The 27,982-nt window shown below is 44.2% G+C and overlaps 1 protein-coding gene and 1 long non-coding RNA gene across 6 annotated transcripts in view; one reads left to right on the top strand and one right to left on the bottom strand.

The window, feature by feature from the left end:
* The window catches only part of LOC144780855 (uncharacterized), an 800,768-nt gene that overhangs the window by 404,900 nt on the left and 367,886 nt on the right, over positions 1-27,982 (top strand). The gene's annotated exons all lie outside the window — the stretch shown is intronic.
* LOC144780851 (uncharacterized) overlaps positions 1-27,982 on the bottom strand; it is a 300,811-nt gene that overhangs the window by 102,140 nt on the left and 170,689 nt on the right. For both annotated transcript variants that reach the window (XM_078659348.1, XM_078659349.1), the window contains exon 2: positions 11,094-11,213. In XM_078659348.1, the coding sequence (XP_078515474.1) occupies positions 11,094-11,213 (120 nt within the window). The remainder of the gene's footprint in view (positions 1-11,093; positions 11,214-27,982) is intronic.

The following is a 27,982-nucleotide window of genomic DNA, read 5'->3' as shown; positions in this document are numbered from 1 at the left end:
AAAAACGCTTGTTCCCGCTAAGAAAATTGATTGGACCATGTTGGCCTCTTGTAGACAGAAGATAGATGAATCGGTCTCTGATTTCTTTTCTCGTTTTGAGGAAGCGTTTCATGATTACAGTGGCCAATCATTAACAGAAGATACAGGCAGGCATTTATTTGTTGATAAGTAGGTGGCTAATCTCCTACCGGAGATTGCAAAACGATTAAAGGCGAGTGAAAGTTCATGGACCACGGCAACCCCTGCTTCTTTATTGACTATGGCTCAATACTATGAACGACAGGAATTGGAGGCAAAGGAAAGTAGTGATAAGAAAGTGAAGGATTTGAAGACGAAGGTAATGTTGGCTCAGGTCCAGGCTACGAGGGGGAATGATAGGGGTAGACGAGGATCGTATAATAATGCGCCTCCTCCCCGTTCCGACATCTCTGAGGATCAGTGTGCATACTGCAAACAGTTTGGACACTGGGTTTCAAATTGTCCGGTGCTGAGAGAACAGCGTAGTCAGCGTGGTCGAGGAAGTGGAAGGTCTAGGAATAATTATGGGGGATCGAGAGGTGGAGCGAATGACCGTGGAAGGAGTGAAGCGAGGGGTCGTGGACAGACAGATTATAACACGTTCGATCGACGAAATCAAAACCAGATAAATGAGGGTGACTCGCCTGAGTCACGTGACGAGCGTCATGCATAGGGTTGCGTAGGATGGGGTGTGGAATCGGTTGAAGTACCAGTTGATCAAAGGGGTCCATATATAGAAGCACATGTCTTGGGTTCTACTGATCAGTTTCTGGTAGATACAGGAGCTACTCGTAGCGCTTTGTCCAAACACTTGGTTCCAAGGGCTCCCCTGTCTGGCGAGGTAATTACAGCTATAGGGTTCGATGGAACATCTACTTCTAGCCCATTGTCTCAACCTGTTACATTTTATGTTGATAAATTTGCTGCCCCATGTCCATTTTTGCTGTCCCCAAACACACCAGATAACATTATGGGGCTCGATATGTTAAAACATTTTCGAGCTACTATTCGTTGTGCTCCGGAAGGAGTACGGGTTGTGTTAAATGAAAATTATCCAGAAATTGAGCGAGTGTGTCTTCTCCAAGAATCTGAAGCATTAGCCTCCCTGCCAAAGACGATGTGGGCCACTTCTGATACTGACGTAGGGCAGATGATTATTCCTCCAGTGCACATTACCGTAAAGGAAGGAGTATCTCTGCCACGTGTCCCAAAATACAAAATATCTAGAGAGGGGGAAATTGCATTGATCCACATTGTGATTGATTTGATTACGGCAGGGGTGGTTGAGGAAGTTCCCTATAATGTTTGTAACAGCCCAATTCTTCCGATTCTTAAGAGAGATACAGATACTAAGGTTTATCGTTTTATTATCGATTTGAGGGAAATTAACAAGATAGTAGTGCCTCAGTACCCGGTGGTGTCTGACATCACCACGTTGCTTACGTTGGTTCCACCGACGGCAACTACTTTTACAGTCATCGACTTAAAAAATGCATTTTTCTCGATTCCTGTACATCCTGACTGTCGATATCTTTTTGGTTTTACATTAAATAACAAATCGTTAGATTCTGTCGAGTTCCTCAAGGTTATACAGAAAGTCCTAGCATTTATAGTCAGGCTTTAAAAAGACAGCTTGATTCTTTTGAATTACAGGCTGGGGTGGCTCTTATTCAGTACGTGGATGACATTTTACTCGCAGCAGACACACAGGAACAATGTGAGGAGAGTACTTTTTCTTTGCTTTCCTTCCTTGCTAAAAACAATCATAAGGTTTCGAAGAAAAAGTTACAATACTGTAGACCTAAGGTGACCTACCTCGGTCATCTTTTGTCTAAGGAGGGCCGTGCAATAACACCAGATCGAATTCAAGCAGTTTTAGACACACCAGTCCCCCGTACTCAGAAAGATGTTCGTGCCTTCATAGGTCTGACGTCTTTTTGTAGGCAATGGATATTGGGATTTTCTCACATTGTTAAACCATTGCTAGCATTGTTGTCCAAAGATACACCGATTCCCATTGAATGGACAGATGAATGTCAGAATGCTTTTGAGCAATTGAGGCAAGCTCTTTGTTCTGCACCAGTGTTAGGTACACCAGATTACATGAAGATTTTTACATTGTACGTACATGAGAAGGATGGGTGCGCATTATCAGTCTTAGTGCAGATGCACGGAGACAAACAGAGACCCTGTGCATACTTCTCGGCGGTACTCGACCCTGTGGCTCGAGGATTGCCTGGATGTTTTCGAGCAGTTGCAGCGACAGCAGTAGCTATACGGCAAAGTGAGGGGATAGTTTTGTCACACAAATTGTTGGTGTTAGTCCCCCATGCGGTAGATGCTTTGTTGAATCAAACGAAAACACAGCATCTAACTAGTGCACGCCTAACAGGATATGAGCTGACGTTGTTGGCGCCACATATCACACTAAGACGATGTGCTACACTGAACCCCCCTACTTTATTGCCCTATCCTGTTGCTGAGACCCAGAAGGAAGAACAACATGACTGTGTTTTGTCTGACTGAGGAACAGACAAAGGGTCGTATCGATTTACAGGATACACCATTTCCAGATGTAGATGGGGAACTGTGGGTTGATGGATCATGTGTGAAATTACCAGATGGAACAACTTCTGCAGCCTATGCGATCACGACACTTAAAACAGTGGTAGAAACAGCACGAATACCCCAGAAATCGGCCCAAGCAGCAGAATTGATAGCCTTAACGAAAGCATGTGAGTTAAGTGCTGGACTATGTGTGAACATCTACACAGATGGTCGCTACGCTTTTGGAGTAGTGCATGATTTTGGCCTACTCTGGAAAGAACGAGGGTTCTTGACTTCACATGGAGTGCATATCATGCATGGAGAATTGGTACGTGATCTCCTGAATGCACTATTATGTCCAAAGAAGGTAGCGATAGTGAAATGCAGTGCACACAAAAAGGTGACAGATAAAATAGGACAAGGAAATGCTTTTGCAGATCGCATTGCGAGAGAGACTGCTATGCTACAAAATAACTCTCCCATGTATGTGGTGAAATCACAAGCTGAGCGATGGCACGATGCTAGAGAAGAAATATTAGACATACAGAGATCAGCATCTGAAGCAGAACTTGTGAGATGGGCCACTGAAGGAGTGCTGGATGATGAGGGTTGTTGGCGTAGTAAAGATATGGAAAGATGGAAATTACCTACGGCCTATTTACAAACAATGGTTCAAATGACACATGGGCTGGCACAAGTTGGAGCTCTTGCAATTACTAAATTGCTTACACGGGTTTGGGAAAATCATAAGATTGCTAGTACGGCCAAGAGAGTGGTTCAGACCTGTCTGATATGTTTACAGCACAATCCTGGACAAGGGACTTATACTCCCAAAGGAGGGTTTGTTCCACCTACTGCACCATTCGAAGTACTGCAAATGGATTACATCCAGCTGGAACGCTGTAATAACCTCAAGTATATCTTAGTGGTGGTGTGTGCTTTCAGCAAATGGATTGAGGCTTACCCCACGAAAGATAATACAGCATTGACAACAGCTAAGGTGTTACTCAAAGAGTACTTCCCGCGCTATGGTGTTTGTAAGTTTATGTGGAATGATAATGGTCCTCATTTCATTGGGAAAGTAGTGGAGTACGTCCTGAAAGGATTGGGAATCAAGCAAAGATTCCATGCTGTCTTTCACCCACAATCAGCAGGTTTGGTAGAAAGGTATAATGCAACTCTGAAGCTGAAGCTAGCAAAGATCGTGGCATCCACATCTTTGAAATGGCCGGACGCTTTGCCTTTGGCATTGCTGTCTATTCGATCAGTGCCACATTCCCGATCTGGCCTCACACCCTATGAAGTGGTGTTTGGAAGGCCGATGAATATTTGGGGAGTTCCTAAGCCTCGTTTGATACATGATGCGCCTTGTATAATGATGAACGATTATTTGGCACGATTAACAAATGATTTACTTTCTATTCATCAACAGGTTCGAGAAGCGCTTCCCGATAACTCCACTGGAGAGGCTCACGAACTCCGTCCTGGTGACCTTGTTATGATTAAGGTATTTGAGAGAACAAGCAGCCTGGAACCGAGGTGGCGTGGCCCAGAACAAGTGCTTCTAGCAACACGGACGGCTGTGCGCGTCACGAACAAGAAGCGGTGGATACATTCGACGCACTGCCGACGTGTCTCTCCGGACCTGGTGAGCCCTGTGGTGTTATCTGACTACAGAGATATTCTGGATACAGAAAAGAGCCCAGCTGTTAACGAACTAGAGGGAGCCTTCTCGGACCACACTGTTTCTGATGGAGTGACGTACAATCTACGTCCTAGGAAATAATTTTTCTAGCATTTTTTAAACTGGTTAGTTACCGTTCTGAGGTTTGTGAAACGGAAGCCGGGAATATCAAGGGGGGGGGGATCAGTTCTGTCCAGTGTAGCGACACCCGTCTTGAATCTCGGAGAAAAAACCAACGGCAGCCTCAGTCCAGAACTACCTTTTTATTTTTTAGTTTTGCTTCTGAAGAATTTTGTTTCGTGAACTATGGCACCTCCTCCGACAAGAAAGGGGAGAATCTTTGGTGCTGTACTGTTTGCTTTGACTATAGTGGTAATAGCAGTAATAGCTTGGACTATAGAACAATTGTTTCCTGCATGAGAACATTTACTGCCTACCACTCCAAGCCCATCTGAGCATTTCCATTTTACTTTGCCTTATCATGAAGAGAGACATAGACAGACTTATTTGAATAACAGTTTCATTCAGATTTTGCATTACACTCATAACATGACCAACATGTCCAATTGTTGGGTATGTGGAATGTTGCCTGGACATCAGAAGAGGGGAGGAAATCCATTCATTCCTCTCCCGTTTTCTCATAATGGTTCCTGCAATGCTTGGTACACTCTTCTTTTCACTTTACGATGGCCAACGAAAGGTGGACTACTTTTTCGGTTAAATAAAATATGCTTCAATGACAAAGATGGCTATCCACAAGCTGAAGGAACTAAATTTGAATGGGAAGAATACCGTCCGGACAATGTATCTATACCTCGTATTTTTACAAATCAAAGATTCATAAATGTATCGACCTCTCATGTGATAACTGTTATTGATACGAAAGCAGATCTTTGTATTCGAAATAAAGGTACAATCTCAGTAGGCCGAAGCGAATGTAATATCACGCTTACATTTGATACACCAAATGGAATTGCATTCGTAGCATCACGTATTACATATTTTATTTGTGGAAATAAGGGATATCATCGTCTTCCAATTGGATGGTTAGGAGCTTGTTACATATCTTTTGTATTACCGCCTGTATTTATTGCTCCACCTATGTATCATAATGATTATGTATTGTATCATGATTTTGTACTAAATAGGGTTAAAAGAACATTAGATATCGATGGAGTAGACCAGACCGATACCTCTTTACAGCAATATGTAGATTTCAATTTAGGATTATTTTCATTTGTAGGAGCTGCATTAAACAGTAGAAAGATAAGACGACTTACACGTGTTGTGGAAGCAGTTGCTAATGAAACTGCCTCTGCTTTGGGAAACATAACTGAAGAATTGCAGATTACTAGAATTGTAACGCTCCAGAATAGGATGGTTCTAGACGTGATACTAGCTGATCGTGGAGGTGCATGCTGCATTATCGGTAGTAGTTGCCGTGTGTACGTGCCAGATAATTCACCTTCCGTGTATGATGCTATTACTAAGCTGCATAAAATAGCTGCTGAGATTCACCCAGAGAATGGAACATGGACCTTTTCTAGTTGGTTCTGGACTCTACTTAGTACATGGGGTTGGAAGCTATTAACTATTCTATGTATTATTATCGGAGTACTGTTTTCCCTGTGTCTATATATTCAATGTGGTCCTACCTTATGCTCTGTATGTATCACAGCTTGTATTCCGTCCAAACGAGCTATTATTAAGCAAGAGAAACTAATTAATGATGAAATGATGAAGATAATGGCCATCAATATTGATGATGAATACCCTGATTACTTCAGTTATGAGGTAGCTTTTGCTAAACGCTAAAAGGGCCGTCTGTCGTATTTTGGCAGTTCCTGAATTAGCGTTTAGCTCAGCTACACGATCTTTTCTCTTAACTTGACTAAAATATACGGGGGCCATTTTGAATCCTTTGGCTTTCATTTGTATGAACACGCTGCCTCGTGGTCAGCATGCCCTTTTGTCCTTTCTCGATACCCATGGTCGTCTACTTTGCCCAGCAACAAGCTATTTTTAGTACTGGTCAAGCGCACATGCGCATTATACATCAACTGGTCATTCTTTAGGAATGTTATCCCAAACTGACCAGTACTACTGGACTCCTCCCACATGCTGGCTGTGTTCCAAAAATGACCTTATATGTACCTAAAATGTGTAAACTTGTAAACGCCTATCTTTTTATTGCTATTAAACTGTATAAAAGAGGTCGTGCACCGATACTCGGTGTGCTACTTCTTGCATTGCCGAAGGGTGCTGTAGGAATGTACCACCACCCCATGGGGTCTTAATAAACCTGTCTTTTGCATTTTCCAGTGTCCCTGCCAACTTCTATACTAAGGTGTTCGAGAGTTTAGCAGAGTATGTAGGCCTGATTGAACCCAACACCACACTAGGACTGAAAAAGATCAATGACGGTCCTACTCATGAGTCAGGCCATACTCTGGATTTGGTAATGTTCAACTCTCCTTTAATTAAATGCATGCCCCCTACTCAGGTAGAATGGACAGATCACTTCATCTTAAAGTTCCATACTGCCATTAATAATAAGCTTCAAAAGCAGAGTACTCTGGCCACTAAAAGGAGACCCTGGCATAAACTAACGGTGGAAGCCTTTAGAGACCAGTACAAAGCTCCCCTGTATGAACACACCACAGGAGATATAACAACAGAGTTGTACAGGTTTGAGGAGGCAGTAAGGGATGCAATAAATACTACTATCCCTCAGAAAGTCTATAAACCCCGCCCAGCTAAAAAGCAAGAAATCTGGTTTTCTGAAGAGTTAAGATCTTTGAAACAAAATACTAGAAAACTGGAAAAATTATGGAGACAGTCTAGGAGGCTGGAAGATAAAGTACTCCACAGATCCTCTCTCAAGTTGTAAAGCCATCAGGACTGCTCGGAAAAATCATATTGCAGCACAACTAATAGAGGCAGGGAAAGATTCTAGAGTTTTGTATAACATCCTACAAACCTTTACTAGACCAGCAGCCTGCGAGACTGTAGAGGTAGCCACTCAAGAGCTGTGTAATGAGATCTCTGCCTTCTTTATGAAGAAGATATAGGCTATCCATGAGAGGATAGTGGCCTCAAAGACGGCTGAGGGAATGAATAATAACAACAGATCCCAGTCGGGTGTACAATCAGGACCACTTACCCAATGCCTCTCCAGCTTTCCTCCTATCTCCTTAGAGGAGGTAAACTCATTGGTTGCACAAATCAAGAGTGGCAGTCCTCATGATAGTATCCCTGCCCGTATCTTGCCTAAGCTGGTAGAAGTTCTTGGACCAGAAATCCAGAACTTGGTTAATCTTTCCCTCTGTACAGGGCAGGTCCCATGGACTGGAAGAGGGCGCTAGTAAGACCACTGAGGAAAAATACTGCCATTCCCTGGACGCTGTTGGCGAACTTAAGGCCTATTTCTCTTCTTCCCTATCTGGGGAAAATTATAGAGAAATATGTAAATCGCCATTTATCCAGCTACACTGAGCTAGTAGGCGGTCTGGATCCGTCCCAGTCGGGCTTTAGACCAAGACACAGCACTGAGACCACCTTGCTGTCAGTCGCAGACGATCTACGCATGTTCCAGGATAAAGGTCATTCTGTTATCCTGGTTCTGCTGGATCTGTCTGCGGCGTTTGACACCGTGTCATATGACATCATGACCACCAGGCTAGTTAACATCGGCCTGGAAGGCAAGGCGCTGTCATGGCTGAGAAGTTTCCTGACAGGTCGCACCCAAAGGGTTACTCTGGGGGCTTACCGGTCAGAGGAGTTGGAGATCTCTAAGGGGGTGCCACAGGGCTCTTGTCTGAGCCCTACTCTTTTTAACATCTATGTGGCCCCCCTAGCTAACATCATGAGATCTCATGGATTTATTCCTGTGTCATATGCAGATGACACCCAATTCCTCTTTCCTTTTGAAACCCTTACGATGGAGGTCAGGAACTCCTTTGCTCAGGGGATGAAGGCGGTGGCACACTGGATGGCATCCAACTTCCTGCAGTGCAATGTTGCAAAGACGGAGGTGATGCTGTTCGGTGAGGCCAAACTTCTGTGGACTCCAGACTAGTGGCCTCAAGATCTTGGCCCAGCTCCAGAGCCTAAGCAGGTAGTGAAAAACCTCGGCGTCCGACTGGATCAGGAGCTTTCCTTAAAACATCATGGTAATCAAGTGGTGGGCTCCTGCTTTCATATCATCGGGATGCTACGAAAGGTATTTCCCCTACTACCAGACTCTACTAGGAGAACTTTGGTACAGGCCCTAGTATTGAGTCGCTTGGACTACTGCAATGGATTGCTGCTGTCAACAAATGAAGCAGTAATCTCCAGGCTCCAGGTGGTCCAGAATACCGCTGCCCATCTGGTTTTGAACCAGCCCTCTCGCACCCCCTCTAAACCCCTTCTGAAAATGTTGCACTGGCTGTCCATCAAACAGAGGGTGAAGTTTAAGATCTGCTGTATAATGCATAAGTGTCTACAGGGGAAGGGCCCAGCATATCTGACTAATAAATTCTCCCGGTATATACCGACACGCTCCTTGAGATCCAGTGAGCAGGCCTTGCTACAGGTCCCAAGATTTAAAAAAGCAAGACAAGGGGGAAGAGCTCTCGCTGTTGCTGGTCCAACCTTGTGGAACACCTCCCACTGTTTTTGAGACTGTGCAAGGACCACTTTCCTTTTAGGAAACAACTGAAAACCTTCCTTTTTCAAATTTGATCTATACCTATGGCCAAGCTCCGCTAGTTGTTTTCTTAGCTGCCAAAGGTGCGGAGATACTCTTTTGGGAGGTGATCCTAGCGAGCGCGGTATAAACATGCAAATAAATAAATAAATAAAATTATGAACTTGTTTCTCTCAGTTCAATGTGTGTTGTTGAGACCAACTGCTACTCTTCTGAGTTCTAACAGCAGCAACATTTGCTTCTGGCATGGCAATAAAGTTCTATAAATGTTCCAGAGGTTAAAATGATGTCATAATAAATAGAAGAGTGCACATCTGCTTGAGGTGCAATACAAACGACTGGCCATACAATGCAATCTAAATATTGAGCTAGTAGAGGGTGGGCGAGTGACCCACACTTCTCACCCCCATAAATCGTAACACATTTGTAACAAATTCAAGACCCTTAGCTGGTCTCCAGCTGCACTGTTCACCACCTTCTTCCAGCATTTTGTAAATGGTCTTTCTAACCTAATTTCCAGAATATCTTCTCAGCTGTGCTCTTTACACCAAGTTCAAATGCATTTAGCTTTAATTGCTGTTATCGGACCAGACCATCCATCCGTTTGACCTGACTGTCTCAGCAATGATCCAGTACTTTACCAAGATGGCGCCAAATTTGCATCTTCCTGAAATTCTACACAAAAGGAGTGGAAAATCTCATAATTGTTATCCCTAAATTATGTGAAATGACAGAAAATTGTGGAAAATTGCCCATAATGTTCACAAAACGCACTTTGGGTTTTCTCGAGTGAACGCAAAACTCAGGTACATTCTTCACATCCAAAAGTCGCCAACAAAAGGAATGGTTCATATTGGAAATGTCTCTTATGGCACATTTTCTGCCAGAATCTGACCCACGCAAGACCTTTTATGCTCTAACAACTTCAACTCCAGAAAATGTAATAAATGACACAATGGCGTTACCTCTGACATTTTGCAAAGTGTGCATAATGGAAAAATACCTAAATTACACAAGCTTCCCGTAAAACAAGCATGGTCTTACTTTTCACACGCTGTGCTGACCTGCGCCCTGAGCAAATAAGGAAAGTGCTCCATATTAGAATGAATGTACGGCCCCCCGAGCAGCCGTGAACCTGCGATGCCCTGGTGGCAGTGCATTCAATTGAAATATGGATCAGCTGTTTAAAAGCTTCTCCGCGTTTCACAGTGCGGGCGGCAACCCACCTACACTTGTAAGGGAGATCAGAGGTCCCCTTGCAGTCGTATGAGGTGAGTGACTGAACCCGCATTCAGAGTAATGTCTGACGAGGTCCATGGACCCTGTTTCGCCTCCTCGAGAGGGATGCTGTTAGGAAGCGCACTGAAAGTGCACTACCTTTTTGTGGCGCACTTTCAGTACACCTCTTAAAGGCATATTTGTGTCTGTGCCCAAGTCAGTAATATGATTCAGAAAAGGGGGTGGTGATGAACAGAGTGTCTGAATTAAGCAGACCACTCTTACCCAGTCCAAAGATCAGGGCTTGATCCATCACCGTTATTTATCTCACTGCCCCATCCCAGCTCAGAACCTGGCTATATGCAAATTAGTCTGTCCCTGGCCCAGTGCATCATGGGAACAGGGCAGACCAAACTACCAAGCCAATTCTTCACCAGAAAGGAGACAAGCTACCGGGGACCGGTTTCTGGCATTTCAGCCTCTTCGGCCCGGCTTGCTTGAATCCTGATGGAGCAGTGAGAAAGGGACTCATGTCTGAGTATACCCTGCCACACCTATAGTGGCCAAAAACGATTCAGAAAAGGGGGTGGTGATGAACAGAGTGTCTGAATTAAGCAGACCACTCTTACCCAGTCCAAAGTCAGTAATATGGCACCGGCGCAGAGGCAAAGTGATTCCCTCATTTACATGGAGCTACGCCCCCATGCAAATGTGGAAACGCCCTCTCATGATAGCACTGGAGCAACTTGTGTACCAGCACTATCTGTATTACAGAAGGGGACACACACGCATCTTCGGCTCCTTCTGTAATACCATTGTGCCGGGGGGAGCTCGAAGCGGGCACACATGACTGTTGCGCCCCCTGGGCACAATGTATAAAACGGTTCTAGGCCAGCAATGAAGATACAATTCATCCATGCATCCGTGGACATGTACCTGCCATTATTTCCCGTGTGTTAGTGCTGCAGTGAGTGACTCCTCCACGGCACAGGTGAAGACCTCCAAAGCAGGTGCTTTCGGTGTAGCTTTTGCAAACCTCGCAAACGATGGAACTCCCTGAAAAGAAAAGAACGTTTATATTATTAGATTTTGTGTGTTGTTAGATTTTACATTATGCAAATATTTAGCTACTGGGCCCAGCATGTTTGTCAAAAACATATATTTACGATATGTGTTGGCTCTGAGAACGTCTTCAAAGGTAAACCCTGGTTCTACGGTACATCTTATTGTAGAATATACATTGGTATTCGATTACACCACACCTACATTTCTCTTTTTGAGACTATTGTCCAGTCTGGGGATTGTGTACATTAAATGATGCTGAGCCACAGGCTGGTGAATAATGTTCTATATTGTATGCAAGCACTGGCAATGCTAATAAGTCTTGCGTATAACTGAAAGTTCCTCTTCGGTCACTGATGTATTTCAGGAAACACACTAAGTCCTCATGAATGCACTCTGCCACTCATTCCTGGACTGATAGATCGATTCATTCATCCAATGGGTCATTCTTGTATTTAGACAATTATCCGCCCACAATAAAACATACTGACATATGCCCACATGCACGAAAAATAAAAAGAGCGCACATAGTAAAGTGAAAACATACCACCTCCTAAACTTGGTGAGAAAATGCAAATATACTATTGAACATTGCCAGAGGCGGTTATCTTTCAATGGTAATGTACACCGTGTGCAACTGTTTTACATTTTAAACATAGATGCACCATGAAGTAACAATGTGTTGGCCACCTTGGAGCAGTAAAAGCAATGACACAATGTGCACAATACAATCTTAAAATGCTAAAGCTATATTAAGCCTAGGTGGCTGGCATAACACTTCTAAATATGTTTACCATCTTGGAATTATGAAACAATGATATACTAGACAATACCACTTCAAGATGGGCAACCATTTTGGAAATAGTGACAACAGCGGATGTAACAAATGAAATTTTGGGGCAAGCGAGCAGCCGGTTGGAGTGTGGGTGAGCGGCAGGACACTCATGAAAAAGGATGAAAGAAATGAAAGCTGGCCTATGAAATAAAAACAAGGAAAGCAAATTGATTGGTCCACAACCCAGACAAAGAAGTGTCCTCATTTTCCGATGGATGTGCACATATGATCAGGGCATATTGGAGTTAATAAATGTATTTCACAATAAGTAGGCCAGGCCTACTCCCTTTGTAATGTTTAATAATAAACATATCAGACCTGTGGCATTTGTCATAACGTTTCACAATGAACCAATCAGGACCACAATCTTCATTATTGAGTTATCGTCATAACAAACGGAGGCCTCCTGTCTTGAACATGAGCCAGCCGCCACCATCAACAGTCGAAGAATAACAAATATGTACAAACTTACACTTAGCAAAGCGAGAGAAAACCCCAGTGGAATCGGCCTACAAGGATGATCACAATGCAAATCTTGAACTACAAGTGTTTGTCCAAGGGGTACCCAAACTGCACCCCTTGATTACAATGTTCATCTTTGATGAAATATCTGTCTGCAGCCTTTAACTAAGTGTAGTGACTATCCACACTTAAAGGCCTGTTGACATTAACCAACAGTTTTCACAATACATAAGCCAGGCTTACTGCCTTTGCCATATCTTTTCATATTAAGCATATCAGAGGCGGATGAATTGATTGCAGACATGCTAGAAATGTTGTGCCGACACTGGTCCTCCCACTCCAGCTGCTGCCGGCGCTGCCACAGCCGTGGCCGCTGCAGGCACTTCTAGTACGTGGAGGCCCGAGGGACTCCATGATCAAGGCCGCCTCCGTGCCCCAGCATTTTGGCTCTTCTGGAGCTCTAGGGGGCAACTGGAATCCCATTGCTCTACAGGATAGAAAACTGCCCGCAGGATAGTTGTAACTCGGCCCACCTGAAGGCCCACATCCTCGCATGTCCTTTATGGGCGTGCCACACAAGATCTAAGAGTAGTCTCCAAATAGCCTCCAACTCCAAGCCTACAACAAACCGCATATTGTAAAGAAAGTTGCTGCTCCATTGAAACTAAGATTTGTGCTCCATGAAGGCACCCTCAGCTTTTTTCTAGTCTCACAGTATCAGTTTCAACTATAGAGTGTGGCTATTGACCAGAACTGTACATGACTATCTATTCAGAGGCACAAAATGTATGGCTTACGACTCACGGTCAACAGAAACGTTGCTCCCTTCTGCAATCCCAGGAAGACACGTGCAAGGGCACCATCCAAACATCATTTAAAGAATTAGAGGGAGAGAGACCGGTTCCTCTTTGGGAGGAGAGGCCATCTCTCCCACTCTCTCATGATACTCAAAACTGCTCGGTGGTGTCAAACTTAACCCACCAGGTAGGGTCGAATTATGTGGGGGAAAACACTGGTGGTGCGGAAAACCACTGGGCATAAGCAGAGTTGCACCCATGCGGCTAAAAGTAACAGCGTTCCAGAAGGTCCACCGCTAATGTTACAGCAGGAGGAGCGGCCCTTATTTTCACCTGCTGAGGTGGAACAGTCCTATCGAGCTTAGCTTTAGTTCTTCAAAAAACCCAATGGATGCAATATTTTAATACAATAAAGAGGTCAAAGGACTTCAAGCTTCCCTTCAGCCACACACTACTCCCTCTTATGAATTACAATTTGAAGGCAACCAGGGTGACTGAATGCAGAAGATAAAATCAAAAAGCAAAAGAAAACCATCACTCCAAATGGAAGAATGGACAGTAAGAAGTGTTAACTCAAAAGAGAAGTGACCAAATACATTGAAAGCAAGCCCCCGTATGCATCCCGGCAGTGACAAGTTTAGTGCAATCAATTCTGCTGCCTGAGCTGAATTATGTGGAATACGTGCAGCTTCAACAATTGTATGCAAAGTTGTGACAGCATATGCTGCAGTCGTATCACCATTCGGGAGCTTGAAGCATGAACCATCCTCCCACAATGTACCATCACATTCAGCAAGAGGAGTGTCCTGGAGATCTATTCTCCCTTTGGTTTCTTCTTCTGTTCTAAGAAAACAATCATGCTGTTCTGAAGCATCTAATTCCTCTACAACTGGCAACAACGTAGCTGGATTTAGAGAGTTGCATCTTTTTATATGCACATGACTCGCTAACAATGTTAATTCGTAACCTGACAATCGAGCACTAGTTAAGTGCTGTGTCTTGGTTCTGTTTAACAACGTGTCTACTGCATGTGGGACCATCACGACTAGCATATTATTCATTACTAGACCAGAAGACTGTCGAATAGAATCAGCTGCTGCCGCTGTTGCTCTTAAACAACTTGGCAATGCTTTAGCTACCAGATCCAAAGTCGACGAAAAATATGCACATGGACGCTGCTTGTCTCCAAATAACTGTGTCAACACGAACAATGCACAACCCTCTTTCTCATGGACGTACAATGTAAAGGGCTTCCTGTAGTTGGGGGTACCTAACACAGGAGCCGAACATAATGCTGTGCGCAATTCAGAAAAACTTTTCTGACACTCTTCAGACCAAGGAACGGGATTGGGTGTATCTTTACACGTTAATGCCACCAAAGGTTTGGCTAATAACGAAAAATTTGGTATCCATTGCCTACAGTACGATGTAATACCCAAGAAAGCACGCACTTCTTTCTGTGTTCTTGGCACACTCAATTTCGCTATTGCCTGAATTCTTTCTGGGGTCAGTTTCCTTCCCTCCTTTGATAAGAGATGACCTAAGTAGGTCACTTCTTGTCGACAATATTGCAATTTGGAAAGTGACACCTTGTGATGCAAATCACACAGATGACGCAACAATGACAACGTGGCTTTCTTACATATTACCTCAGTATCTGCAGCCATAAGCAAATCATCAACGTACTGTACTAGAGTAGCACCTTCAGGTAAAACAATCGTATCAAGCTGTGTCTTTAAAGCTTGACTATATATTGATGGACTTTCACAGTAGCCCTGTGGAGCTCGTTTAAAGCGGAAGCTTCGTCCTCCTAAACTGAAGCCGAAAATATCCCTGATCTCCTCAGCAATCGGGATGCTGAAGAAAGCATTCTTCAAGTCAATCACCGAAAACCAGGTTGCAGAAGCTGGAATCATAGTCAATAGGGCAGTAATGTCAGGGACAACTGGAAATTGTGGCTCAACCATCTTATTGACCTCTCTCAGATCAATCACAAATCTGTAAACAGGTGGCTGAGTAGGGTCAGTTCGTTTCAAAACAGGCAGAACAGGACTATTGCAAACGTTGCCTCTAGTCTCTTCAATCACATCCTTTTCAATCAGATCGTAAACGATCGCTAGCAAAGCTTTTTCACCTTCACTAGATATTTTGTATTGGGGAATTTGTGGCAATTTAACATTGGTTTTCAATGTTATAACATATGGTGGTATTTCTAAGAGACCCACATCATTAGGACCAGTAGCCCAAAAAATATCAGGCAGAAACGACAATTCTGTTGGAAGTTTATCCCTTGACAAGTACATCGGAGAAACCACTTTCTTACCCAGTGTAAGCTGTACTCCCGAAGGAGAACAGTACAAAGTCGCATACAATCTTTTTAACAGATCTAATCCTAGCAAGTTTTCACCACAACCTATTGTCAGAATAAGGGGTGCTTCTAATTCACAAAGACCAACAGAAAGAGACAGAGGGTCAGAAATCGGATTTCTAACCGGGGCGCCAGAAAAACCTACAGAAACATTCATTTCGCCAGACAAAGGTGCGCCAGGGAGTTTGGAGTGCATAATATAACTCTTTGTAGCACCAGTATCCAACAGAAAAGGCTCTGACACACCTGATGTAATCACCTCGATGTATGGTCCACTCTGATCTACTGGAACTGAAACAACTCCCTCTCTTTGTCCATGGCTGTCCTAGCAATCATTACCTTCCCACTGCTCATCTTCTGTATAATAATCATCAGCATAGTACTGAGCTGTCCTACCAGATGCATTATTCTGTTGATCGAACCTATTCATAGAATTTTGAGGTGGAAGGGACGTACGTTCTGGGGGACGTTTCCACGTCCTCTACCTCTAGGCGCTTGCTGAACACCTCTACCTCTTGTGTTTGAAACACCATTCGCGTTCTGTAACAAAATAGGGCAACTATACTTAAAATGACCTTCTTCCTTGCAATACGAACACTGATTGGGGCCTACAGGAACACGTGGCTGAGTATACTCGACTCTTTGTGAGTTCCTCTGATACTGTTGAGGCTGTTGATAATTATTCTGATAGTTATTCTGACCACCATTATTCTGGCCACCACCACCACGTGGCGGATATGCTTGCTGTAACAAAACCTTCGTTTTCAGCTCTTTAGTTTTCTTTTCTGCTCTATCTTTCTCGTCTTTGTCTCGATTTTCGTAATATTGTGCAGTAGCCAATATCTGTGCTGAAGATGAAACTGCCCAAGAACTCTCTGAATCTTTCAACTTTTTACACAACTCTGGAAGCAGATTGTGCACGAATTTATCGACGAACAATCGCTGACCACCTTCTGTGCTCATATCTTGACCACTGTGGTCGACAAACGTTTCTTCAAACCTGGTGAAGAAATCAGACACCGTTTCATCTTTCTTCTGCTTACATGCAGACAACTTATCCCAGTTTACACGTATCGCAGGCATTATCGTTTTCACGTAATCAATTATTTTACCAGGAAGTTCAGCTACTAAAGGCTCAGGCTTAGCACCACCAACTTGTCGGCCATCTGCAGCAGTAATATTAGCCCATGAGTCACCTAACTCCTGATCATGATCTACATGACGAATCTTTCCCCATAAAGGCTGTGGAACAACGTTCCCAAACAACATGTCTATGTCTGCTAAATTCATTATACATGACCCAGCAGTCTGTGACAACTCTTTGTAATACCCTGCGGGATTTTTACGGGGATCAGGCAATGTCTGTTTAAGGGCTAAAACTTCAGTTCGCTTCCAAGGAACATGTACCCATACACGCTGAAAATGTGCTGGCACAAGTGGTGGAACATTACCAGGACCAGCTGCTACTTCTTCCTTCCAAACTGGAGGAACTTCTCTCATGGGGTACTGTCGCGCCTTTTTCCTACCGGATGCGTCACGCTCAAATAGTGATCGAGAAGTGCCCCCCTTACTCCGATACGACAACAATGTCTCAACCGCTTTCTTGACATCGGGACCTACAATCATGCCCTCTGCGAAGTCGAACCGCACACCACACAACTAGGCGGGTTGTATTCCAGATCATTGTCTTCCAAATCTTCACAGAGAAAAACACACATTTGTTCAAAAACATATCTCTGCTTTGGTGCTTCCCATTGACGGAAGACTTCCATGACAGACTCTACATCATACCTTACAGCGTCGATAACCCATTTATGCGCTAAACGATTCAGTAAATCTCTCTCTCGATAGTCAGGCAGTTGACTCCGCAACTGTCTTCGTTCCGTGTTAGGGGTCGCATTAGGCGACCCGAAGAAAGGTGAGAAAAGATTAGTAACAGTGTTGGTCATTCTCTGTCGAACGGAAGGGGAAACTGACGGAAGAACGGGCGGAAAAACAGGGTGAGATAAGGCTGTAGCAGAGGCAATAGCAGAGGGAGCATTAGGAGAAATAGAAGGTGCACTAGGCAAAGTCGTAGAAAGCACAGGTGAAGCAGATGTGATCGGTGGGCCTTGAGGAGGCTGTACCGAAGGAGCAGGATCCAGCTGAAGAACAGCTGGTGGGTGCTGTGGAGGAGCAGGAGGCAATGCAATCACAGGTTGCGCAACTAAAGGTTGCGGAGGTGCCGAAGCATTTTGCGCATAGGGGGGTGGCGAACTTAACAAATGCGACATTAACGGTTCTTTTTCAAGCTCTTTTTCTGCATCTTGCTGAAGAAGCGGCAAAACTGGATAGCATTTATCTATTACCATTTTACGTTGCCTGTGCAACTGCTCACTCATCTGTTCTTCTTCATTGTCTTTAAACTGCATAGCAGCTTGCATTATCGAAATACCCCTTTCTCTCTTATTTTTCTTCTCTAATTTAATTTCCTTCTGTTTGGCTTCCTTACGCCATAGGCGGAAGGAGTCAAACATTGCCGGCCGGGCTTTCTTCTGAAAAAGTTTAACTTCGAGATTGTCTAAGATTTCCGTGTCAAAGCTACCATATTGGGGCCATTTTAAAACACCATCTTTTCTGGTGTATTTGATCCACACTTCGTTATATGTGATGGGGCCTACTCCATGTTTCACATATAATTCATAAGTTGGAGTTCCAACCGGAGGAACCGGACACGAATTCTCCAATCGGGAGTCCCTTTTACTACAACCAAGACAAAACAAATTTCCAAGTCTGCTAAGACCAGGCATCTTCGCTCTCTAGTCTAGCTCCAAACTTCAAAGGATTATCGATTACGATATTTCTCGTGAAAACACGAGTCCTTCGGCTTTGGCACTTGCAAGTTCCAAATAAAGATCCCAAAGGATACCCAAAACTAAGAACCAACTAAGGACTGGGAGACGCTCCACTTATACTTAACTGAGATATCGATGACGTCACCAGAAGACTCGTCTTAGTGTTTCGCTCTACCAAACTTTAAGGGTCCAAATCAGGGCGATAGCCAGGGCAGCAGTCCTCTGTAGCCGTCGGGAAGCGGGGAACCTCGCAGCAAAGACTTTCGGACCACGTCGACATGCAGGGGTCGTTGAAGTGGTTGGCCTTCCTCCCGAATTTTCACACGAACCTCCTTACGAACCTCTGGCTGGACCGGTACCGCTGGTATCGCCCAACGTTGGGCGGCAACTGAGGTACTGGGTTTTTCGGAACCGGTACCGAACCGGTAACCCAGCGGTGTCAGGGTACACCCAAAGACCTCGAGTACTTTCCTGATTCAGACCACAGAAACTCAGAGTCTTCTAGGTGAAGTCAAGGATCGATTTTATTGGCTGCAACCAAGGTAACAGGCGTCCTAGAAGTACAACAGCACGGGATGTATATTCTCAGGAGACTGCTCAAATTTACAAAGTCAGGCTTCTCTTTTTATACGGAATATTGTGCTTTAGGCAAACATTCTTCACATTTTACTATACCATTGACATATTTTAACTACAAAGGTAAAGCAGAGTCATGATGACAGCCCACATTTCTGTTTGTCCAGCCCAAAACAAATTACCCGGCAAGGCCCAGCATTTCCATCAGATACCGGTGGACCCCCAATAAAAACGGGCACCTCCCCATCATAAAGCAAGTGAGAGAGAAAAGAGCAGGGACAGGTGTGAGCAAGATTCGGCAGGGTGCGTGTGCGATGAAAAGGTTTATGGCCTGTCCTGCCTTGATGCTATCTCGTTCGGCCACTGGGAGAGGAACTGACCAAACAGGTTCGGCCTGGGGCAATGGTTCCAACTTGCCCAGGTCAGAGAAAAGTCAATCAAGGTGTACGTGTCCTTTGGAATCAAATTTGGCTTAATCCGTCTGCCTATGTGAGGGCAACTCACAAAATGGCTGCCATACACAAAATGGAAGCCAAGGGTTCAGAACGAGAATGACGATTTCGAGGTGAAATCGTCACTCGAATATGACGAAAATGCTTGTGCATAGTGTACTAGCCATTCTCGGTCTTTTGATACCAAATTCGGCATGTTACGACGAAGTTTAATTCTCGAGTCCAGAATTACTACACTAGTCCAGAATTTTCAGAACCACACTATTCACTTGTAGTCGGAACTTTGTTGCCCTGCAAGAGAGCTGGAGCGACTGACTGTTCAAGAGTGTCCTCATGGTGGGGTGGCAGGATCTTATCCTAGCAGTTTCCGTCTCAACTGGCCGACGGTGGGGCAAATGCACAAAAAATGGAATACTGTCTCCTCGTAACTGCCGCATAAACAACACTAAGGGTCCAACCAGGTTTGTTTCCAGGCTGGAACCTGTTCTTTTGATGGAAAGACTCCCAAGTGGGTTACAAGCAGGAAATGTTGGATTGATGTGGATATATGACTTATGAGGTAGGGTTGTTGGCCCCAATCTGCGTATCTTTGCAGAAACATCCATCATGTTTTTTTCTAGCCACTTCCGCTTTGTTGAGTTTCTCATCTTGTAATTTGGCTTCTTTATTAACAATTTGTAGTGGCTTCTCCCCTGTGCGATTCTCTGTTGTGGAATGCTCACCCCTCCTGGGTCCTTACGCGTGTGCATTCCATAACAGAGCTTTGAACTCGGTTTTTTAATCTAGAAGTCAGTTATTTTGAGTTGTCTCCTCTTTTGGCTGGTGAGCAGTCCCTGTCGTCGATAAAGCTGTTTTGCTGGCACCTTCCTGTTTCCAGCGACTTCTTCACTACATTTATGGTGCGGACAAGCGGCAGTGGGCTTCTGAACCCATGAGGACCTTCGAGATTGGGATACCGGTTTTCATCTATTTCACTTCGGAAGCTCTGAAACCTCACAACCCTCCTGTGGTTGATGCAACATTCCGCCCTCCTATCGGCACAAGTTTGGTAACCCGTCAGGGGGCGGACGTTTCAAGGTACTGTCTCCGCGCTTGCTCCCTCAGCTAAGCAGCAGTTCAAGCAATGGCTTACTTCAAGCCGGGAGCAGGCACATGAACGCAACCTCGCGCCACCCAAGGCGCCATTTCTTGATCAGGCGCTCGTCAGCCCAGGAGTCAGGCCTAGGACGAAGGAGCATGTGATGTCATTCGGTACGTTATGCTCGCAGCGTAGCCAGCGTCGCACCCATTTTGTTTTGGCCATTTTCGACTGTGTGTAACTCTGATAACAATCATTGTGTGAGTTCTGGCTCACAATGGCACACATTCCTGTTTGTTTTCATTTCCTGTGTGCGGACCTCACAGGGACATGCACACCTTGAAAAGAATGTATTCTTTTTACTGTTTTTATATATATGTATACATTTTTTTTTGGTTTTTCACAATAGCTAATGTCACCTTTCTGTTGGTTGTAGTTTACTTATATTGCCTCATGTGGTGTTGTGTCAGCCAAGTCATATACTTACTAACCATGCAGTCTGTTTCTCCCCCACCCCACTTTCTCGAGGTGCCTGGAAACCCACCCATAGCATGGAAAAATTGGTACGATGCATTTGTGACTTACGTGGGAGCTATCACGGCATCTCGTAACAGGGCAGAAGGAAAAAATGTCTCCTGCTTCACTCCTTAGTTTCGAGGGTAGATCGGTGTTCAAACACTTGCCCTGGAGGAGGAAGACATTGATGAATACATTGAGACAGTAAAGAAATTGAAATTGTGTTTTGACGTACAGCCCAGCTTGGTTAACATTAGGCACAAGTTCTTCAAAATGGAGCAGCGATCTCAAGAAGTTGTTTATGCTTTTGTGTCTGCCCTCCGTAAATTGAGCACTGATTGTCAGTTTGAGGAATTTGCAGATCAATTGGTCAGAGACCAGTACCTATGTAAGTGTTCCGACAAGCAGAAACTGTTATCCATGGGTAATCCCTCCCTCGAGGAGACTATTCGCACTGCGAAGAGCATTGAGCTCTCCAAAGGTTCTGTTAAAGAGTTGAGAGACAAGTCTAATGAACTGGTGGGGGCTGTTACACCCAAGGATTTTAAAAACAATGTTGTCCCACGTTCGGAAAGTTCATTTTTCAAGCAAGCTAACGTGTTTCCATTGTGGAAACCCCTCGCATGTCAAAGGGGCTAGAGGGTGCCCAGCTAAAAATTGTTACTTGCAGGTCCTGTGGCAAGTTAGGACATTTTGCCAAAGTCTGTCAAATTGGTAAGCGGGATAGTTTCACCCCTCAGGTTGGCAAACAGGTCAATACACCCTCTGTTGTGAATTTGTCTTATGCGGAACATACTGATTGTGACAAATACCATAGTATCAGGTAAAAGCTGACAAATATGGTTATGGTGGTTGGTGAGAAGACTGTTGTCCTGGGAGACATCTCTGAATGCATTGACCCTTACATTGAAATCGGCATTGGAGATAAAAAGGTGTGTCTGCTTGTGGATTCAGGTGCAAGAATAACCATGATCACCCAGGAAATGTTTCACAAGGTCTGGGGTTCTCGTCTTTTGGATCCTCCCGACAGGGCTCCTGTTTATTATGAGGGGCGGAGGATAGAATTGGCTGGTTACTTTGGGACATTCTTGAATTTAAAGTAGAATGATCCTCAGTAAGGTGTATATGTAGCCATCAAGGGGCTATCCATTCAAACTCCTCATCCACGCACACAAAGCCTTACACAACGCCGGGCCGGCGTACCTCAACGACCGACTCCGCTTCTACACCCCTACCCGCAGTCTACGCTCCGCCAACCTCTAAGCCACTGAGGAACTGAGCGCCTGCGCTGCCCATGATGCCTCAATTGTAGGGAGTGATACTGCCATTAAGGTGCACGAAACTCTGTTCACTCAAATAAAGGGCCTATTTGTTAAAAAATATAATTCAAATAAAAACTCAACTAATTACTCCCCCAGGTGGTACAATAACGATTGTAGGAAGGCCAGGTTAGACCTAGGACAGGCTATTAAAACCGGTTCTAGTGTTGGTGTTCGTCTAGCCAGGAGCACATATAAAATTGTAATACAAAAATCTAAGCGCGCCTGGGATGAAAAAAGGTGGAGGGAGCTTAAGGAGGCTAGCACAATCAGGAATTCCAAGCAATTTTGGGATTTAGTAAAATGGGGGTCAAGAGGTTGCCCAGAAAAGCCCCAAAACTGGGTAGCCCAAGGAGATTGGGTGCCCTACTTTATGCCCCAATATGCTAGAGGGCAGGACTTGCCTACAGAGCGTAGAGAGAGAATAAAATACACTCCCTGGGTGGAAGTCTCGTTCACTATCCGGGTCATTGAATGCGCGCTGGACTCCGTTACACCTGGTAGAGCGCCAGGAATAGACGGTGTCCCAGCTGATATCTTCCTGCATGACCGAGAACCATGGGCAAAGTATATTTTACTATTGGCAAATTCGATCGCCAAAGGAACACCAATACCTAAATCGTGGAAGGGGGCAGAAATAATCCCTGTTTTAAAAAAAGGCGATAAGTCCCTTCCAGGCAATTACCGCCCTATCAGCTTAATTGACACCATCCAAAAGATTTATGGCAGGGTGGTACTAAATAAAGTTCTTGAGTGGGAGTGCGAGATGCGAATCTTGTCTCATCTTGAAGCAGGGGTCAGGGCCTGCATAAGTACAGTGGATCAAGTCCTACACTTTGCCATGCTCTATTGGAAGGTTGTCCAATTGGGAGGGGGTAGTCTGTATGCTGCCTTCATTGACCTGAGGGCTGCCTTTGATCTTGTTCCGCGCATAAACCTTTGGCTCGTATTGAAAGATATGGGCATGCCTCCCACCCTTCTTTCTCTGATTGTGAAACTACACGAGCATAACTATGCCCAGATAAGATGGGGACCCCCTGGTAGTGTCACCAACCAGTTCCCAGTAGAGAGAGGAGTGCGCCAAGGCTGTGTGTTAGCCCCAACGCTCTTCTCTCTCTATATCAATAATGTGGCAAAGGTCCTGATTAAGGCAAGTGTTGATGCTCCAATTTTAGCAGGCGCCAAAGTACCTATTTTAATGTTCGCCGACGATTGCCTTATTATTTCCAAGACCCCGAGTGGCTTGCAAAAAGCACTTGGAATCTTTGAAGCCTTCTGTATTGATCAGGGGCTTGAAATTAATGTTTTAAAATCAAAATTCATGTCTTTTAACCAGCACAAGACATTTCGAGGGAAAATACTAATGAATAAACAACCCCTGGGACAAGTAAAATCATTCTTATATCTGGGCGTAACCATCCAGCATGACCTGCGATGGAACGAACAGATAGACCTCGCAGCCCTAAAACATAGGCAACTTGCCGGGGTACTGAACAGAGAACATGCTAAGTCCATGACTAAACCATTGGCCCCTGCAATTATGGTCTACAAAGCAAAGGCTATGGGTGCAGCCCTTTATGGTATAGAAATCTGGGGGCAAGGAAACCTAAGTAAATTAACATGTTCCGAAAATAGCTTTTTGCGTAAACTTACCATGCTGCCACAGAGCACCTCCATGGGGCCTGTCTTCCAGGACCTAGGCATGAAAGCAATTAAGATTATTGCAAACCTTCGCCCGGTACTATACAGGAGGCGAATATGGGTTACGCCAGAACTGGAAATATTTGCAAGGGGCCTCCTTGATATTATTAAAAGTGATTTCTTTCACCAGATAAAATGGCTCTCTGGAATTGGAGAGATTCTCAGAGAGATGGGTCTGGTGGAGACATGGGAGGACCTGACAAATGCTACTTTTCTATCAAAAAAAGCCTTAAAGGGCATGTATTTGGAAATGATATTTTCCAAATTGTTTAGGTCCACTCCCCACTTTCACTAACCGGGGTTTTTATGGAGTTCAAGGATGAGACGTCATTTGAGCCATTCTGGGACGACATAACTAAACCGCTGGACAGAAAGCTTTACTTTCAATTGAGACTCGGCAGCATTCCTGTCAGAGCATTTACATCCAGGTGGTCTAGTGGTGGAAATCCCTCATGCCCATTTTGCCCGAATTCTAAGGAAACAATTAGCCACTTACTCTTCGAATGTCAAGCATACTCTTCCCCGCTTAGAGCTTGGTTGCGCCCAATGGCCAAATTGTTGGGCACTCGGAGTGGACTACTGGCCCTTAGAATTATCTGCACAAACCCCAGCCCCCCAATATACATAGAAGTTGCCAAATTTCTGGGATAGGCATGGGTCATTAGAAGTAAATGTTTAAAGGGATAAGTAATCTTATGATTAACTTTACGACTCTTGATGTCCCTAGTCTTGATGACATTTTCCTATCTTGATGGATTTTAGCTTTTGTAATATTTCTGTGTGAATTTTATCTCTATTTTTATTGTACGACTTGTTTTAATGTATTGCTGTCATGACAATCATTAGAAGTAAATGTTTAAAGGGATAAGTAATGCTATGATTAACTTTATGACTCTTGATGTCCTAGTCTTGATGAAATGTTCCTATCTTGATGAATTTTAGTTTTTGTAGTATTTCTGTGTGAATTTTATCTTTATTTTTATTGCATGAATTGTTTTAATGTATTGCTTTTATGACAATCGTCGAATAAAGCTTGTTTGACTGACTGATTCTGGGGTGGTTCCATCAAGGGCTCCTTCAGATGGTTCTGAGGCCCGGCATAAAGGAACAGGTCTCTATTGTCTCATCCAATTGCTATTCAGAAGATGAGTCCTGATGTTTCCCGTTTGTGTTTGGTAGAGGGGTGGGGCAGATCAAGGGTTTGACCTATCAGATTAGGGTTAAGGATAATGCTAATTCTTCCAAGCACAGACTCAGGAGTGTCCCCTTTAGTGGCAGGGATCGGCTTGAGCACGAGCTTCATGGCTTGTGTGAGAAGGGCATTATTGAGCCTTTTGAGTCTTCTCTGTGGCTTTTTCCCTTGGTTGTGACCAGGAAGAAGAATGGAGATCTTTGTGTCGACTTACGCAGTCTCAATAAAAACAGCTTGATTGAGTCCGCCCCTTCTCAATATCTCGCAGTTGTTGACAGTGATTAACGGTTCAAAGTGGTTCAGCAAACTGGACTTGGCATCAGCTTACCACCAGGTGGTTTTGGAACCTTCATCGAGGCATTTCACGGCATTTGTGACACCCATTGGAACGTTCCAACATTGTAGGATGCCATTTGGCCTTGCCTATGCAGTGGTGGTGGTTCAGGATTATGTGCAACATGCTTAAAGGGGTCAGGGGCATTGCTGTCTTTCAGAACGATGTCTTCATCTATGGTGCGTCTAAGGAACAGCACGAGGAAGCCTTGTACCATGTTCTGGACATCATGCAAGAGAAGGGAGCTGTTCTCACAAAGGAAAAGTGTCCCTTCCTAGAAAAGAAGGAGGAGTGCTTGGGACATGTTTTGTCTGAACAAGGGGTGGAACCTAGGCCTGGTCTGGGGAGGGCCATAGTTGGCAGCACCGCGCCCACTGATAAGGTTGGCCTCAAGTTGTTCATCGGTCTCTGTGAGTTCTACTCCCGGTTTGTGCCTGACTATGCATCTAAGGTATGTTGAAAGCCGGCAGAGGCAAAGGACAAAAATAAAATGATAATAAAACATTTTTGTTCTCATTTTATTTTTCGTCCTGCAGGCTGGAACTGCGAGGCGAGTTAGGGGCGTGGCCACCTACATTGATGCTGCAGTTGCAGCATCAGGGATGAGAAAATGTGATGTCAAATTTTACCAACACCAGGGCTTATAAAACATATTTTATAAGGACCCTGCTTAAAGCTACACGATTCCCCATCCTTGGGATCCCAGGAGACATTAGGGGCTGTGGATATTCAAAAATAATGTTTCAAGTTTCAAGTTTTTATTTATTTTATTTACTTCTCTGCTGAGAACAACCAATTCAATACAAAACAATTGTTATAACTATACACATAATACATTCAATACAGATTTTAAAAAGTTTTTAAAAATGTAAACAAGCTGTGACATACAAGTTCATCTGGGGAGAGTTAAAAAGTGAGAGCAGACTCTGCACAGATGCGCTGTTATATCTAAATTGTATTGATTTTAAATGGCGCCTTCTAGCTGCAACCAGTATCGGGTTTGGGCATACCGTCAATACGTGCTTCAGATCTTGCTCACCACCATTGCAGAGATCACAATTACTGGTAGCGTTTTCATTGCGAGTCCATTGAACAGTCAGTGAATTAAAAGGGAGTAACCCAAGCCGCAATAAAATTATACACCGCCGAATTCCATGCCTTAAGGAAAAACGAATATATAGTCAGGCCTGTTTGTGTGTAAATGATTCTGCATAATGTTTATAAAAGTAATGTAGATCCCAACCCCACAGTCCTTCTAGCACATACATTGGATTTTGGCAAGCACGTTACTACAATGGGGGATGTGAAATTTATAATTTCTCTATCACCAGGGCATATAAAGCATCTTTTATAAAGGCCCTCCTTATAAGTAGGAACCCCCAACCCTGGGGTACCTAATATGTCAAATTATAGTAGTTTATCAGTTTGGAAATGCCCCACCACCAAAGTCGAGTTTGGGCACAATATATATTTTAAAGCAGTCCTGTGACACACGGCTGCTTTTAAAATGACCTCAGGCTCTCTGGGGTGCACACATGCAAGTGCAGAACGGGCGGCTGGTCTGTAAAGTGCCGGACATGAAGGAAGTGTTAATCCCCCTGCCCTATTATGTAGTAGGGGCTTATAGGATATGTCAATCATAGGGGTACTCTAACACATAGTGTACCCTAACCCGTGTGTGTTCACTGTATTTTCACCATTGCACAGGACCTGGGCCTGGTTAAGATCTTGTCATCAAGTGCCTAAGAATTACACAAACACAGGTTTTAATTTTGATGAATGCTTTATTGGTTATTTGTTTAGCATAATGATTGCTCATATTGTAAAGATTCAATATAATGATTCATAATGCTTTGTTGATCACCGCAATAATGACAATGATTCCTGCTAAAGGTATCTTAATGTGGTTTATTATGAAACAACATGATTAAACTCAATGTCAAGATAAACAACGGCGGACTCCCTGTTCTGCACCTCAAGCAAGTTCCAATGTATCTTGTCCCTGCGCAAGCTACCCCAGTGCCAGCCGCTGCGTGACGCCTCTGTGCTCCAGATCCAAGATTAGTTTCAACTAAATCGTGAGGTTAGTTCGGTTCCAGTGTATTGCTCGACATTCTCGGAGTGGCTATATGAAGGCCTGCGCAGGTTTTTAGGCGGGCCAGAGTGTGCCTGCAATTACTCCAATGAATTCCAGTGCAATACACTGGAACTGAACTATTTCCACGACTCTTTGAGCCATCGATACACACAAATGTTGGCGTCTAAGCCCTGATGAAGGTTCCCTTGAGGGAATGAAACG

This window comes from Lissotriton helveticus, chromosome 9, assembly GCF_964261635.1.
Source record: "Lissotriton helveticus chromosome 9, aLisHel1.1, whole genome shotgun sequence".
Taxonomy (NCBI): Eukaryota; Metazoa; Chordata; class Amphibia; order Caudata; family Salamandridae; genus Lissotriton; species Lissotriton helveticus.
Note: the sequence above shows the minus strand (reverse complement) of the source record. Positions and strands in the feature narration are given on the sequence as shown.